This window comes from Anolis sagrei, chromosome 4 (assembly GCF_037176765.1).
Source record: "Anolis sagrei isolate rAnoSag1 chromosome 4, rAnoSag1.mat, whole genome shotgun sequence".
In the NCBI taxonomy this organism is placed as follows: Eukaryota; Metazoa; Chordata; class Lepidosauria; order Squamata; family Dactyloidae; genus Anolis; species Anolis sagrei.
This window is the reverse complement of record NC_090024.1, coordinates 189,571,508-189,587,178: the sequence shown is the minus strand read 5'-3', so window position 1 is coordinate 189,587,178 and position 15,671 is coordinate 189,571,508. Positions and strand designations below refer to the sequence as shown.

Below are 15,671 nucleotides of genomic sequence, written 5' to 3'. Positions count from 1 at the left end.
TGCTGAAAGAAAAGGATTGCCTGCCTGTTTTGTACTGGGTCACATTTAAGGTTTTGTTACTTGTTTACAAAGTCATATATAATGGGAACTGGTTATCTGACAGGCAGCCTTCTTTATAGTTTCATTCACTCAATGGGGTCATATGGAGAGGGCCTCCTGGCAGTGCCAAAGGTGCACTGTGAAATTGTTTGGACCAGAGTGTTTAGTGTGTGGTTGCTACTATGCAGAATGCTCTCCCATTAGATATTTAGGATGCTCCCAACTATTATTAATTCTAAAAACATATTTATGCAAGCCTTCCCTACCTAGCACAAGCTAACATCTATGGCACGGGCTACATGCTCTATTGTGCATGGGCATTGAGTATATTTTATGTTTTATTGGTTTGAAAGTTTTGGATCTATGCAGTATATAAATATTCCTAAATAATAAATTAATCCTTATTTAGACTTTAATCACAGTTGATAACACTCTGGTGATTAAGCACTGTCTGGTAAGAAGACCCATGGGAATCAAATTGGCAGCCTTTTGAATCTAACATTTTTTGTTGTTGTGTCTTCAAGCTGCTTCTGACTTATTTATGGAAACCCTATCATGGCAGCCTTATCACGGAGTTTTCTTGGCAAGATTTGTTTACAGTGGGTTTGCCTTTATGTAAAGCAAACAATGTGATTTGCCTAAGGGCTCTACTTTGAGTAGCACTGCACTACACCATATAAAAGATATGAGGCTGCACACAACTTGAGAAGGTGATAAAAGATGGCTGTTTTACCTTAGCATAAAACCCCACTTTAAAATAATCTCGCAAAGCATTAAGGACCAGGAACATCCAGAGCTAGACATTGCTTTAAAACAGCAGCTGCTTTTTCTACAATAGAAGCCTCAAAGCAAGTGGCCATAGCTCACCGCTGTGTTTCTTGAGTCAGGGAAATTGCCACAACTGCTATCAAGTTCCTCTACTTTTCTGTCAGGATTACTTCCCTACTGCCATAATAAAGTATGACAGTCATACAGCATCTTACAAGCTAATACATGAAGCTATACTCTTGTGGTCCCAAGAGCTCCATGAGAAATTGGCTGAGGGGCTGCACAAGCACACACGCTTATTATAATTAATTCAAGTCTAATGTGATTACAAGCCCCCAAATGTTCATTTTAATTCCACCATAATTAGTTTATGTCGTTTAATTTAAACTCAAATTATTGCAAGAACATTTACTTATTCCAACAGTACTTGAAAAATTTTGTGCCTCCACACTTTCCCTAAGTAGTCAATTTATGTATTTAAGGCCAGTTAATGTTAACCATTTCAACTTACCAAATCTGAATTAATTTTCAAAATTAATTCCCTGCTTCAACTTCACCATTGTGAATTCAAAATGTTCTGCTTTTGCTTTTTTGAAACTGCCCTTCTCTCTCCCTCTTGGCTTCAGCAAGAGTCAGAACCCATCAGTGAGCAAACAGTGTCTCCTGACAGCCAGTGACAAGCCATTTTTCGGAGATGATCTGGCAGCCACTCAGAGGAGGCGCTACTTTTCCTGCCCTCTGGGTGCAGTCCTCCAGCATTCTCCTAGAAGCAGAGAGTCACTTCTCAATGGAGCATGAGAAGTGACTGTCCACGTGTGTGTGATTGTGTGTTTTTAAAAAAGACAGACAGTGATTCTAAGTGCAGGGGAATCAGAGAACACAGGAACAATGACGGCTGGACCATCCTTTTTTTAAAAAGCGGTGGCAGTGGCTTTTACAGCAATAGCTGAAGTCCTGGTGTTAGTTGACTGTGGCTTGTGACCCCCACAAACGACCCTAACAAGAAGAAAAGCATAACACATTTCAAACAGATTTTTCTAACCTGTACCTTGAGTCTCTCTGTTCTGGGGTAAGAAATAGTGTCATGGCTGCCCTCATGTCTCTTCTTTCCAGCATCCCCCAAGGGAAGCAGGAGATCTGCTGACCTTCCAGTATAAGAGTCACTTTGGCTCAGAGGTGAGGATGTTTGGGATATCAAATCCTGGCACTGCAATCAGAAAGAAAAGCATTATGATCTGTGTATCTTCAGATAGATGCAGATCCATTAAAATATGTAAACAATATGACTATTAAGACCAACACAACCAGAAGAAAGACATTCACTTCTATTAATTAACATCCACCCTGAAAATACAGATAGAAGAATACTAGGAAAAAATGTTATCTGAAAATACAGTTTTACCATTTGCATCAAATGGTACACACAGATCTAACAATGCATTTGAGATATTAATGCAAGTCTTCTACAGAATATGAATAACTCTTTGACTCTGTCCTATTAAGACTGACAGTTCGCCATGAAGCATTATCAGCTGAGAGTGAATCAAAGCACTGCCAGCTAACTACCTATTACATTTTAAGGTCATGAAGGGGAAAAAATTGCAACTCTACTGACAAATAAAGAGAATTCTTTCTGTAAGGAAACAATGCACTTCAGTCTAACATACAGGAAAAAATATTAAGTCTCTTACTTCAAATTTACATTTTTAGTTGAGTACTTGTACTTCTTAACAGTATGTAATATGGTTCTAAGTAATGACCTCTTTCTTTTCAAAGGAGTAATAAAAATAATAAAGATGATGGAAAGGGATTGCAGGGTGGGACATTGTGGGAGTTTGTATTGGTTTTTTGTAGTATGTATTTTTCTTTTTAAAATAAAAATATGAAAAAAATAATCAGGATGGAATTCTTCCTCTTATGTTTACTAATATGCCAGAGAGAATTGGTGAAGAAGAAGGAGAAGGCACTCACTCTACAATTGCGATTTTACTTGCAGTGGCTGCTCAGTTGCTTTGGTCATCACTTGGAGGGAGGAATAAGTGGTGTTACACAAGAATCATTTTAATTATCAATTAACAGGAACAGGCTGGCCACTCGGACAGTTATAACAAAGGATAGGGATGATCATAAGTTCTCACTGTATGAATATTAGCAGTGTTCTCTGAGATTGTCAGAAGAGCATTGCTTAAACTTAAGAGATAGTCAGATATGGCTGACATGTCATGTTTTTTATTTACTGCATTTCTATATTGCCTTTCTCAGCCCGAAAGCGACTCAAGGCGGCTTACACTGGAACAATTCAATGCCACAATGAACATAAACAAAATTAAAACATTTAACACACATTATAAAAACCCTGTAAAAAGCATTAAAAGCATAAAACACCAGTAACTTCCTATTAGCTCGTTTTCCATATTACACACATGGAGGAAGAGTACATGCCACTTCAAAATGATGGGCGATCAAGACTGTTAACCAAACAAAGCAGTCTTTTGATATAGCACTGGAGATCATGTTTATTCAAATGCAAAACTTCTTTTTCCAAGGCAAATAGTACTTATGAGAACAACTAGGAGTGAGTAATGCTCACAGTGTAAACTGTGACGCTCCTTGATGCAGGAAGGCTTCATGATAGTGGGGCAGTCCATTTGCTGTATTGCCACTATGTCTGATGCAAGTGTTCCAGACAATCGTATTTCATTGGATGGTTGCAAGGAACCAGCTTCAAGAGATGTGGTTCCCTTGGGTAACTTTGCTGCTGGCAATGCCAGGAAGGTCAGACACATCAGTTCTGACCTATTCCACTGTTCTCTGCTGTCAAAAAAAGAGCTATGAGAGAGTGAACCTTGGTTACAAATGTTTCTGTTATCTAGCCTAGTGTGTGGGAAGAGGATCTTGGATTGGGTGACCATTCAATCGTATGAGCCCCAATGTGCAGACTGAAAATCTGTTAATAAGTTTTATTACTCATCTACTGTTTATGAGAATAAGGGTTCATACACATCTCCCTGTCATTAGTGAAACCGCATTGTCAATTTGCTGCATATTACTAGGCTTTTAAAATTATTTAATTAATATTCATATTTTTATCAGTTTGCAATGGTTTTGATGTGTAATATTTCCTAAGTCATTAGAAATCCTGTAATTATTATGGAGAATATGAGTTGAGCATACCATCACTTGTGTATGTAATTATGCATGACATGTAGGACATTTTTGCATGAATCTGAAAGCATAGCTGCGTCGTAACACAGCAGCAGTCACAGCAGCCAGGGGCTGATGGGTTCACTGATGACTTAAGAGTCAGATGGGTTTGTGGGCTCTCCTGGGATACCTTCTCAGGCAGGTCTGGGAAGTGTAACGGTTTTAGATAGAGAGACCAGCACGAATACAGGGTCTAAGAATATAATTGCCTCTGAGCCTCAAGCCAAGGAAAGGAGTTGGAGTCATCCTCTCCAGATAAGGAGTTTAGCGAAGATGAATTGATGAGAAATTCTAATGGGAATGTATGTGGTGCTACTGACCTAAGCAAGGAGGCACACTTGCAGATTGAAACAGATAGCCAGCTTCGTAGATCAACACGGCTTCATGGGAAGCAGAAATTTCAGGGTAGACATAATCAAAGTCTGGTTATTAAGAGCTAAAAGGGACTTTGCTCTTCAGTTCAAGCAACATGACTTTCAAAGTACAGGGCTGAGTACTTTGGTTCTTGTTTCAAGCTTTAGCATGAGGACTCGGGTAGTCTGGGAGTTTTTCATGTTCTTGTTTTATATTCCGGTTCAAGTTTTGCTTATGGATTTAAGATGCCTTTGTATTTTGGGACTATCCTTGGATTATACTGTTTTTGGATTTCTAAGAGACAACTGATTGTTGACTATTTGGATTTTACACCTTGAATCCTTAGTCCTGCTTTCTCATTATATATCGTTTGTGTGCAATAAACTCTTCGCCTTTACTCTGGAGTTTTGTGTGATGCTGTGATTATAGGTGGCTTCAGGCCTGGGGTGTCACAAGCTGGCAAATTGAGAAAGTGTACTGTTTTTTTTAAATAAGTACCAGGATAGAAGAACAAATCAAAGATCAGCCTACACAATTACTGTCCCCAAATCCTGGATATGCTACGTGTACTTTCATTTTGGAACGTGTGTGTGTGTATGTATGTATGTATGTATGTATGTATATACACACACACACACACACACACACACACACACACACATAAGTCAACCTTATTTATATATTGAATACATGCTTTGGGGCCAAAATTAGGGATTTTGATATGGACTGTGAATAAGTTGAATATAAAATTTGGAGTCATGTAATGAAGGATGTTAAGAATGTTATTTCTTTTCTTTTCTTTTTTTACAAAATTAACAACAGGTTGGATCATAGGCTTACAAACATATGATATAAACATGTGATAAAAGATGGTAACTCTTCTAAATACAATGAGAATTCATAGCACAGGCAAATACATAATCTCTATAAAAAGTTATAGTTTCTGTTATTCTAACTACAATCTCCTGATTTTTGAAGCATAAATAGTAATTTGAGGCTAATATAGGGGGTCAGGAGGGATGCAGGGTGGGGGAAAATAGAATAAAGTTTAGCTAAAGCACACCTAATTTAAACTAGCACTGAGCTACAAATAGAAAAAAGATAGTAGTGGATTAAAGACTAGTCTCTGGTAGGAGCTGTGGAGGATGAAGCCACAGATTAAACATAAATACATTTATCCATTCTGCCAAAAAAGATCAATATAACAGCTGTAAAGTTTAAACCAAGCAAATGAAGACAAATATATTTCTTTCTGATTTGAGATAAAAGTTCTTGCTGATTTTTTTTAAAAAAATCAGCATTTCCTGTGCATTCCAAAAGTATGCTATTTCTAACTTTTATAGTTTTAAATCTCAATGTGAAAAAAATGTTTGGGGGAATATGCCGGTGCAGCTGTTCTTTTATTTGGCCTTTTCCACTCATCTTTCATCAATATATAGCAAATTTTACAAATCCGGATTTCCTGAGATAATTTCAAAGGAAAAGAAAGTATATTTGGGAGAGAAGTATGAATACTGCATTTCCAGTACTCATACTGAAGCCCCATTTAGAACTTCTGACGCACACAAGTTTTCTGTTAACATGTTACAACCATTGCTAAAATGCAGAGGCTTGTGCTTCATCTCTCACTACAGAGAGCTATAATTTTCTTAGTTTGTGAAGAGATGGTTAAAAGGACAGTAGAAATCAAGGATTTTTTAAATAAGACACATGTTCTATAAAGCCCAACTGCTCATTGGAGGGAAGGATAGTGTAGGCAAAGATGAAGTACTTTGGCCACATCATAAGAAGAAAGGAAAGCTTAAAGAAGAGAATTATGCTGGGGAAAATGGAAGGAAAAAGTCAGAGGGGACGACCAAGGGCAAGATGGATGGATGGCATCCTTGAAGTGACTGGCTTGACCTTGAAGGAGCTGGGGGTGGTGACAGCCAACAGGGAGCTCTGGCATGGGCTGGTCCATGAGGACACAAAGAGTCGGAAACAACTGAAGGAATGAACAACACCACATGTTTTATAAAAATGCGCTGGAAGTTTGAAATGTAAATAGTGACTCACCCTTAGCTGAGAAAACCGTGGTGGCTTCTGTGGGGGTTCTTCATATGGTCTGTCTGCCAGAGAGGCTATTATACGTTTACGATGCCCGAGAAGATTTACCTTGAGCACCTGAAGAGATAGAGAAAGTTGTTTAAAAAAACACACCTCATATCCTTCCTATATTGTATGTCGCCAGGATGAAAATAGTCCTGCAAGTACTGGAATTTTGCTCTTAACTGGAGCTTAGGAACGTACATTTACTAGTTCTAGTTCCCAGAGGTTTTTCACAGAGTCTATAGAGCTGTAGCCACTTGACAGGAATGATTGAATGTAGTCCTGCAGCCCCAAGGAGTCCAGCCAGGCTGGGACCGAAGGCTGAGTTCCATCGCAGCCCAAGGATTTCACCTGCAGATAGCAAGAGAGAAAAGTATTTCCACAGCACAAGACTCAAAGAGTTTGGATCTTAACAAAAAGAGGAAGGTTTCTATGTAATTGAATTTGGCTACACCTACTACACAGGATGTTGGAAGAAAAAACACTCCATAATTTCCTATGAGATAGAAGCAATATGTCCATGAAAAGTTACTGCAGATCATATAGTGGTGCCTTTTTTCTCTTCCAAGGTAAAAAGCTTATGTGTGTGTGTGAATTTGGATGATGTAAATGTTGACTATCTTACTAACCACCTCTTTCCCAAAAGACCCCCAAACTATATTCCAAATCACTCAAGATTTCTTTTTCTTACTGAAAAAAATGGCCTATCACATTTCAATTATATGCAACGTTTTCTTTGTCTCACAGTTCCCTTAATAAGGTCAACGTGAGTTAAGACCTTATAAAAATGGAATAAACCATGACCTTGTCTTCAGACTAATTTCATGTGGCCTTTTTGCAAGTGATTACATCTGAATTCTAGTAAGAACATTCCCTCTCTTTCCAGGCCTGGTGAATGGAGCACAATTTGGGGAGGAAAGAGAAAACGGCTTGTTAGATATGGAGGGAGGTTCACCTATTTTTGGCCCTGTTCATTGTTGGCTTCAGCCCAGTCCATCACCCACATTAACCCAACACATAACCTCTACAAGAATATGGTCCTTAAGAGAAAAAAAGTTTCCACCTAAGAGACAAATGATAAGCCTGTCAAAGAATCAATAGATCCCAATTCTGTATATCAGTGGTACAATAATCTTGGCAAGTCGAATAAAAATTCAAAAAACACTAGTATACCTGCTTGTGTAAGAATGCACTGGCTCTCAGAAATAACCAAAAATCAGGAACTTAAGGAGAAAAAAAATCTATTTTCCTGTTCTAATGCTTAAATCTATTTGAAGCAGAATGTTTTGAAATTGAATACTAAACTTTCTATTCTAGGAGTATTTTCGCTCACATAAAATCTTAATGCTCCATTCAGTACAAAGTATAGTTGTTACATTTGGAAATGCCCTATATTTCCAGTAATAGAGTCACACAAGGGAAGGTTTTATTGGTGCATTTTATGTTTGTATTGGCAACCATACAGGAACAAGGTATTTCACTGCCGACAATATGAAAAACCGTTTTGTGATTTAGCAACTCCTTAGTAAATTTGCTGTCAGTCTAATTACTTCTGCAATAATGGTTTCATCATGGGTCAAGCCAGACCGTGCATAGTTCTTCACAATGTTTGTATCTGTTCTGATATCGGCTAGTCTACAAACACATTATTTTCTCAAAAACAGCTCTTCTTAACTCCAATTGCTCACAGTTCAAGATCTGTTTGACTCAAATGTTCAGTGAAAAATAGAATATCCTCTGTTTCTTACTAACACTTCTATTCCCAATGCAATTAGTATAGCAGACTGCAATTTGCTTCTGTAACATGATCTGTCCATTCAAGTCCAGAATATTCTAATAGTACTTTATCTGAGTTTACATGTGAAGATATGCATGAGTTTAACCTTAGGAAGGGAACGTGCAGCCTGTAGAAGTTTTCTGCGATGCTGTGGGTCACTAATACCAATCTCCCGAAGGTCCTGATCTTCCATGACATTACAGCCCTGCAGGAAGATGAGACAAATGTGGAATGGAGTTTCAGTAGTAGGAGAGAGAGAAAATAAATAAGGCACAGCATCATTGCATTTTAATCCAACCTGTGTATGTCCCACAATTCTGCATAAGCATCATGCAGATGTAGAATTTGATACTGAAAGTGAATTTACCATCCTTTATATTTTAAGCAAATTCCACTCTCTAGTTCTTAATGCTCTAAAAGATATCCTTGAAGATGTGTGCAAATCATCCAGCAAAACCACAGAAGCCAGAGGGAATCCAACTTCCTAGTGCTAAAGATTTTCTACAAAGCAACAAATTATGCAAATAGTGACATTAACATGGAACACATAAAAAAACAGAACTTCTGTTTTTCTTCAAATAAAATATGGCTTATCTTCATAAAGAATCATTTTTTATCACAGCTTTTTATGCTCCCCAGATCTGGGAATGGGGAACAGCAAGAAGCCCTTACAATAAAATCTCATAGCTGGTGGTCAGTTGTGTATATTATCTTGCCCCCTCAGCATCTCCTCCAGATTTATGATAGCAATATAGTGTTTTCCTGGATGGGTGCCATAAATACAGTCTTAGTCAAGAGATGTGGAAGTACTGATCTTCAAGATATTGAACTGCTCCCTTAACTATCATTACTAATGTGATAGACATGTCAAAAGGGTATGTAGCCATCATGTGGCCTGAAAACTAATTAGCACAATAAATTCTATGTGGCATTTCCCATGATGCTGGTCTAGAAGTTGCACATAGTGTAGTAGGCAGCCCTGTGGCTGTTGGTTATACACTGAGTGTCTATTTGCCACTGAACCAAATTCAAGTTTTTGGCACCACTTTACAAATCCCTAACCAATTAAAGATCAAGACATCTGAGGATGTAACTTCTCATCATCATTCAGTATAGTCACTGAATCTTTCTGAGAAGACACTTCCAGTGGTTGAATGTGTGTCCGGGACCTGATGGGGGAGCCATCAAGTATGACATTTACCATATTGTCTCCCATCATTTCCATCTGAGGTTAGGAATGCGCTAAACCTTCTCTGTATTTGATCAGCTTTGAAAGGGGTTATTTCCAAACAAAATTCCCCAACTAATAAAAAAACAATCACTGCTTTATTCATGTTAGATTTTGTATTTTAACACACTATACACTGCTGTGAATCTCTGATATAGAGCACTTCGTAAACTCCATATCAAAATTTTTAAAATGCAAATGTCTCAGACATCTTCTGGCTAGTACATATAATGAATTCCCATAATGAGTACACATGAGTACCTATAATGAATACACATTTTTCTCCTGCATTTCTTTAAAATTCCAGTCTGCTTACAGAGTTAAACAACTGTTTAGAATACAAAGGAAACACAAAGAGAAAGGAATGTAGAGAGCGCACACAAGGATGTTCAGATATTAGTTTTTCCATACTGTTGCATAACGAAGACATAAAATGATCAGGTATGGTTATGATCACGGACAGTTCTGCAGCATGAAGCACTAAATGGCAACTGGTCTCAACCAAGGAGAAGGCTTTGTTTTATCACTTTGTCCACTGATGCAGTCAGATAGTTCTGATGTGAGAATACGTTTTAGATTGAACTCATCTGACTCGACATCTAGCAATAGCTAAAGACATCTGATATTGTATCTCTTCTATAATCCCTGAGATACATTCCTGGGACAACAGGAATGTAGCTTTAAGAGTTTACATTTCCCTGTTTTAACAGGAGGGGAGAACTGTGAACAGCATTATAACTGCTCCTTGGTAGGATGACTACTGTTTGTCCCTACAGCACCAAAACCACTTCAATGTCACACTCTTGAGAGAAACTGAGAAAAATTGATTTTGCTTCTGGTTTTGCAAGTGTAATATATGTATCCATGCTTCTTTTCTATAAGTCTTTCACTGTCTCAACCCGATTACACTTGACAGCCATGAAAAAGCCATGCATAAAGTGAGGGTCTGAAACATTCCTCAACTTTTTCGGTCAGACTGTCTACAGCCTACTTTCCTTGTGAGCTCCACTGCATCTCTTTCCATCCAATAAATTTTAGCAGATTGATTTACATGACCTTCCCATTTCATACATGCTTGGTTTCATCAGTCATCTCTTTGAGCTCAGTTTAACAATCCAGCATACTACCCACCCACCCCCTCCAATGCAGCTTCAACTGCCTGCCCTTTTCTCCTAGTCGGCCTTACTAGTGCATTGCACTGCATGCAGGGAAAGCTCATCTTTGCTTGAACTCCCTTGAGGGCCAGAGAGAGAAAATTGAATTTATTTTGGAGCACGCCAACAATCTGAGGAAGGTCAATATCACTGTAATCTATCATGCATCTCCATGGAGATGGAAACAACCCACCCCTCTCCAGAGCAGTGACTTTCATCATTACACATTCTTTACAAAGCTCATTATCCCCGTATATGAAGTGTGGAGGAATGAATGAGTACACAGAGCTTAATAAAGCCAATGTTCAATGCTTACTCTGCTATATATTTTCTTTTATTAAAGGGAATACAAATCCATCTGCAGAATAGCTGCCCTATTCCTGAAACAGCATGAAAACAAAAACTAGCTTTGTAATATGATGTTTGTTTTTGAGATCTACTAGTTGACTGCTGCGTCAACACCATGTTAGACCAAACAGGCTTTTATTCTCATTCACTTGTATCTTTCATAAATCAATATCCCCCATTTTATTTTTATACCAGTGCCCATATTGAGATAAAAAGGGAGGGCCCCAAATTCAACTACATTTCCCACATTATCATAATAACTTCTGTATTCCTCCATGAATTTGTCATAATGAATTATAATTTTATTCTGGATAGGTGAATTAAAATTTTCAGACCAATAAATATCAGAGAGGATTGCTATATTGCGAAAATCTAACTCCTTCTACTTTTTTATTTCTTCTGCAGGGTGGTGGAGGGTGGTAGGTAAGGGTTGTTAACTGGTTACATCCTCCACACTTTATAGCACAAAGGGCACATTCCAAATGAAGTCACAGGTTCCGTACTAAAATTGCTTCTACAAATGTACTGATAGTATATAAAAATAAACTCTCTATGATATTGGTTAGGAGCCAGTATATATGAAGGAGCACCTAATTCCACATAAATTTGGTCGTCAAATATTATGATCTAAAGAGAAGAGCAGTTAGTGAAGAATAACGTCTTTCTTGTGGCAATGTCCTGATTCTGGAAATATCTCAACAGAGAAGTTAGATCAGCCCATCTTTTGGTTATTTCTAGCCAGACAGCTATTCTGCTGGGCTTGCAATTTATTTTAATGCATTGTTAAAAGTTTCATGGCTGGAACCACTGGGTTATTGTATGTTTTTCAGGCTGTATGGCCATGTTCCAGAAGCATTATCTCCTGACGTTTTGCCTGCATCTATGGCAAGCATCCTCAGAGGTTGTGAGTGCCTGCCATAGATGCAGGCGAAACATCAGGAGAGAATGCTTCTGGACCATAGACATACAGCCCCAAAGATTTACAACAACCCAGTTTATTTTAAATCTGCTTCCTATTCTTTCTCTATGATTTTCCTGGGTCCTTGTATGCTTTTAAAAGTGCATAAAATTAAGATTTCTACTGTTGTGAACTGCCTTGGGGGCTCATCAGGAACCGAAGGTGGCATAGAAAATTACCTTATAAATACATACCATACACTCAGTCCCTTAACTATCTGAAACTCCAGTTTTATGTCAACATGTTTAAGCAATAGCAACTAAGGGGGCAGAAAAAGAAATTTTTCTAGTGAGTGATTCCTTGAATACACTTCTAGTTATCCCCTTACTGGTTTTAGCTGTATCGGTTAGGGGAGACTGCATGGGATAAATCAACCTTTGTGAAAGCTGTTTGCAATAAACGTAGTAATAAAACATTGAAGGCTATTTGAGAGTGAATTTCCCATCTGCTGAAGGTGTGAGGCCAATCATTCCTCTTTACACATGAAATGACAACAGTAATTGCACACTGAGATTAGGCCATCTTGGTATGAGAATACATATGATGTGGCATGGAATAGAAATAGCACAAGAACTGACTTCTCATTGTGGATAGATCCCACATGGCAGGGTGTACAATGCAAGCACAAGGTTTTTGTGTTTTCACAAGCACTGTATTGTATAAACCATTTAATCTAAAAGAATAAAAGATTCTAGTGAAATGACAACACAGCCATTTTGTAAAATATAAAACCTATCTATGTGTCTTAACGACAAGTGCCGCCCATAATAAACTAATTATGCATATCACTGATTCAGTATATCTCATATGCAAATAACAGATTTAATCCCCTAGGCCTTGGCTTCTTTCTACTTGTCTGTAGTGACTTTATCAAGTTTACACAGCACAGGGACAGGGCTACAATTCCCAAGTTAACCCTAGACCTTATGCTTGGTTCCATACCAACTTCGTTTGCTATTAGCATATGCACTCCTTCTAAGCTACTATACTTTCTGGCATGATGCACATCAAGATATAAGCTTAGACAGTACCATAGGTTAGCTTATTTGCCATAAGGAAAAACGGGTAACAAATACTACTACTACTAGTGTGACTACTGTTATTATTTAGTTTTAGTCATCTTTTCAAAAATACTATTTTAAAGGAATACACTTTACATTGTAATGCAGGTATTTTAAAATTAAATTGTTTTGGCAAGTATCTTTTGCTTATTATGTTTATATATCTTACTTTTCTATTAAAAAGGGCACAAATGTCAGGTAACTACATTTAAATACAAATAAAAATGAAAGGAACAGATTAAAATCATAATTAAAACAAATAAGTAAAAAGACACAGTGCCTTTTGACTATAATCTTTGCAGAATGTTAGATTTTATATAGTACTTGCAGTAAGTGTTGTGCTACCTTTGCCTTTCTGAAAATATGAACAAAGGAACATTATTACTTCTAATCATGAATTACTCTTCAAAATTTCTCAGTATAAAGCAAGTTGGAGCACATCTATGCATCATCATCCCCATGTGGCAACAGGAAGTAGCCTTTGGCATGGTGTTTTCTGGAGCACTATGTCTATAGAATGACCGTAATAAAATGGGATACCTCTTGAAAAGAGCAATAAATTTGAAATATGTTGTGACTCATTCCTAGTAAATAACTCCATTCCATTCATTCAGTGAGCTACACTTAAATGGTACTCTGCCCTAATTTCTAAGCAATTGTCAAAGTAGCATTCTACTGGTACTCTAATCCAGTGGTTCCCAACCTTTTTTGACCAGGGACCGCTTGACCAGGAACCACTATGACTAGGGTCCACTTTCCAACATTACCAAAAGGATTACGAATCAGTTTTTGGTCAACTTTAGATTTGGTTGGGTTATTTGGGGTGCTGATTCAGAAAATTGCATTGGATAGACCACATCAGCTCTAGTTTCTGATATAGAACATATGCCATCCAGTAGTCGCCATCTGCTTGCCCACAGAAAACCATATTTAATAAGCCTTGGCAGAGGGATTTGCAAGACCAGTCGCTCTTGCTGCAACGGTGTAGTAACAGTGAAGCCAAGGACCATGTTTTAGTTCTTGCATACCACTGATGGTCCACTGACCATAGGTTGGGAACCACTGCTTTAATCCAACACCCAGCACTTCTTCCAGTTGTACTTAGATTCCATGTCCCATGCAGAAGAGCTATCAGTATTTTAATTTCCTTCAGTGTCAGAGAATAGTCTTCAGTTTTTCATGTGCCCCATAATCTGTTCTGTGGAAATGTTTAGGGGGAGGCCAAGTATAAATTTCTTAGACTAAGACACTGCAACAATAGATTTATTCCATACCACATCATATTTCTCAACATATGATATGCAGGTAAGGTCCTGTTGGATTCAGCAAGCCTTACTTTGTCTTTGTAGGGTTGGGCTCCATGAAGAAGTGTAATAATTTGCCTGCCTATGTTTAGTGCAAGTCTTAAGACAAAAAAAGTGATCTTTCTAGCAACACCAGCTTCAGGACCTCCACTTGAACCACGATTGCTTCAGAGTTTTCAGTGCATTTCCCCCAAATAACAATTTAGAAAGAGAAGTTGTGGGGTAAAGACTTGGAAAACAAGGTCTTATTTTCATCACTAGTCAAGGGTAGGGGAAGGATTTTCTTTACTGCTGCTTTCTCTTTCACTGTGTTATTCCTTACAGCTGGTGATTTCCTGCCTTCATCCCCTTTTCATTTTGTGAATCACCATTTTAAAAAGTACTTAACACACAACACATAATATTCAGCACATCATTACAGGCTTTGTTCATTTGACCATTCTAAACTGTGCCTGCGAAGATAAATCTTCACCATCTACCGAAATGGACCCCCTGCTTCCTTTTAAAGCCCAGCGGTTGCTCCTTCCAAAGGCTGCCTGTTCTAGAATCCAACTGGTTATCTGTGAGTAAAAGGCAAAGGCTATTTTGGGTTCTCTGAAGAGCAGGCGGAACTGAGCACACAGGTAGAAAATCCATAGGGGAGAAAAGAGAGATTTTTCCTTAATTGTTTCTGAGAGGAGAAATGCATTTTAAAACAGAGGGAAGTCTTCATTAAGTAGTCCTTCTTACAAGCTTTTGAAAGCAAGATGCATTGGAGACAAACAAAACCTGGCAGGAAATCTCTTAATGTAATCGTATGAACCAAAGTAGTGGAAAGTGTCAAGAGGCTGCTCTGTCTAGCTGTTCATTATTTTAAAAACCTGTGAAGAGACACCACTGTGAATCAATCCAAGGGAGACCTGCACTCCTACATATCATTGTGACATTATAACATCCTGGTGGTAGTATTCAAAGACAACTGTTTTACTCTGAATCTGTATGCAGAGATCTTGCAGCAACGTTGTGACTGAGAGAAAGAAGCTTTTATAAGCATCAGCTATTATATATAGATTTACTTTATATACTTATAAATAAGTTGGCCTCTTGTATAAGTTGAGGACAGGCTTGGAGGCCAAAGTTATAGATTTTGATATATCAAAGATCAAAATTGCAGAGAAGGGAAAGCAACAATGTCGCATCAGCGGTCAGTCACCATTTCCCTGCCCAGGCATTCAAAGGAGGATCAGTGGTTCTTTTAGTTCCCCTGGGATGGAATGTGCTCTTGTTTTTCCGCCTCTCTATTAAAAAATGGGGATTGTCTTTTTTTTCCTTTTTTCAGAAGAGTTAGTGCAGTACTCACACTGACCGCTAGATAAGTTGACACAGGGGTTTTTTTTAACTGATTTTTT

General features: G+C 38.0%; 1 protein-coding gene across 9 annotated transcripts in view; it reads right to left on the bottom strand.

Annotated features, from left to right (window-relative positions):
• Positions 1-15,671, bottom strand: part of ANKS1A (ankyrin repeat and sterile alpha motif domain containing 1A) — a 158,378-nt gene that overhangs the window by 11,500 nt on the left and 131,207 nt on the right. For all 9 annotated transcript variants that reach the window (XM_067467989.1, XM_067467991.1, XM_067467993.1 and 6 more), the window contains 4 exons: positions 8,337-8,435; positions 6,655-6,804; positions 6,421-6,528; positions 1,856-2,014 (listed from right to left, as the gene is read on the bottom strand). In XM_067467989.1, the coding sequence (XP_067324090.1) occupies positions 1,856-2,014; positions 6,421-6,528; positions 6,655-6,804; positions 8,337-8,435 (516 nt within the window). The remainder of the gene's footprint in view (positions 1-1,855; positions 2,015-6,420; positions 6,529-6,654; positions 6,805-8,336; positions 8,436-15,671) is intronic.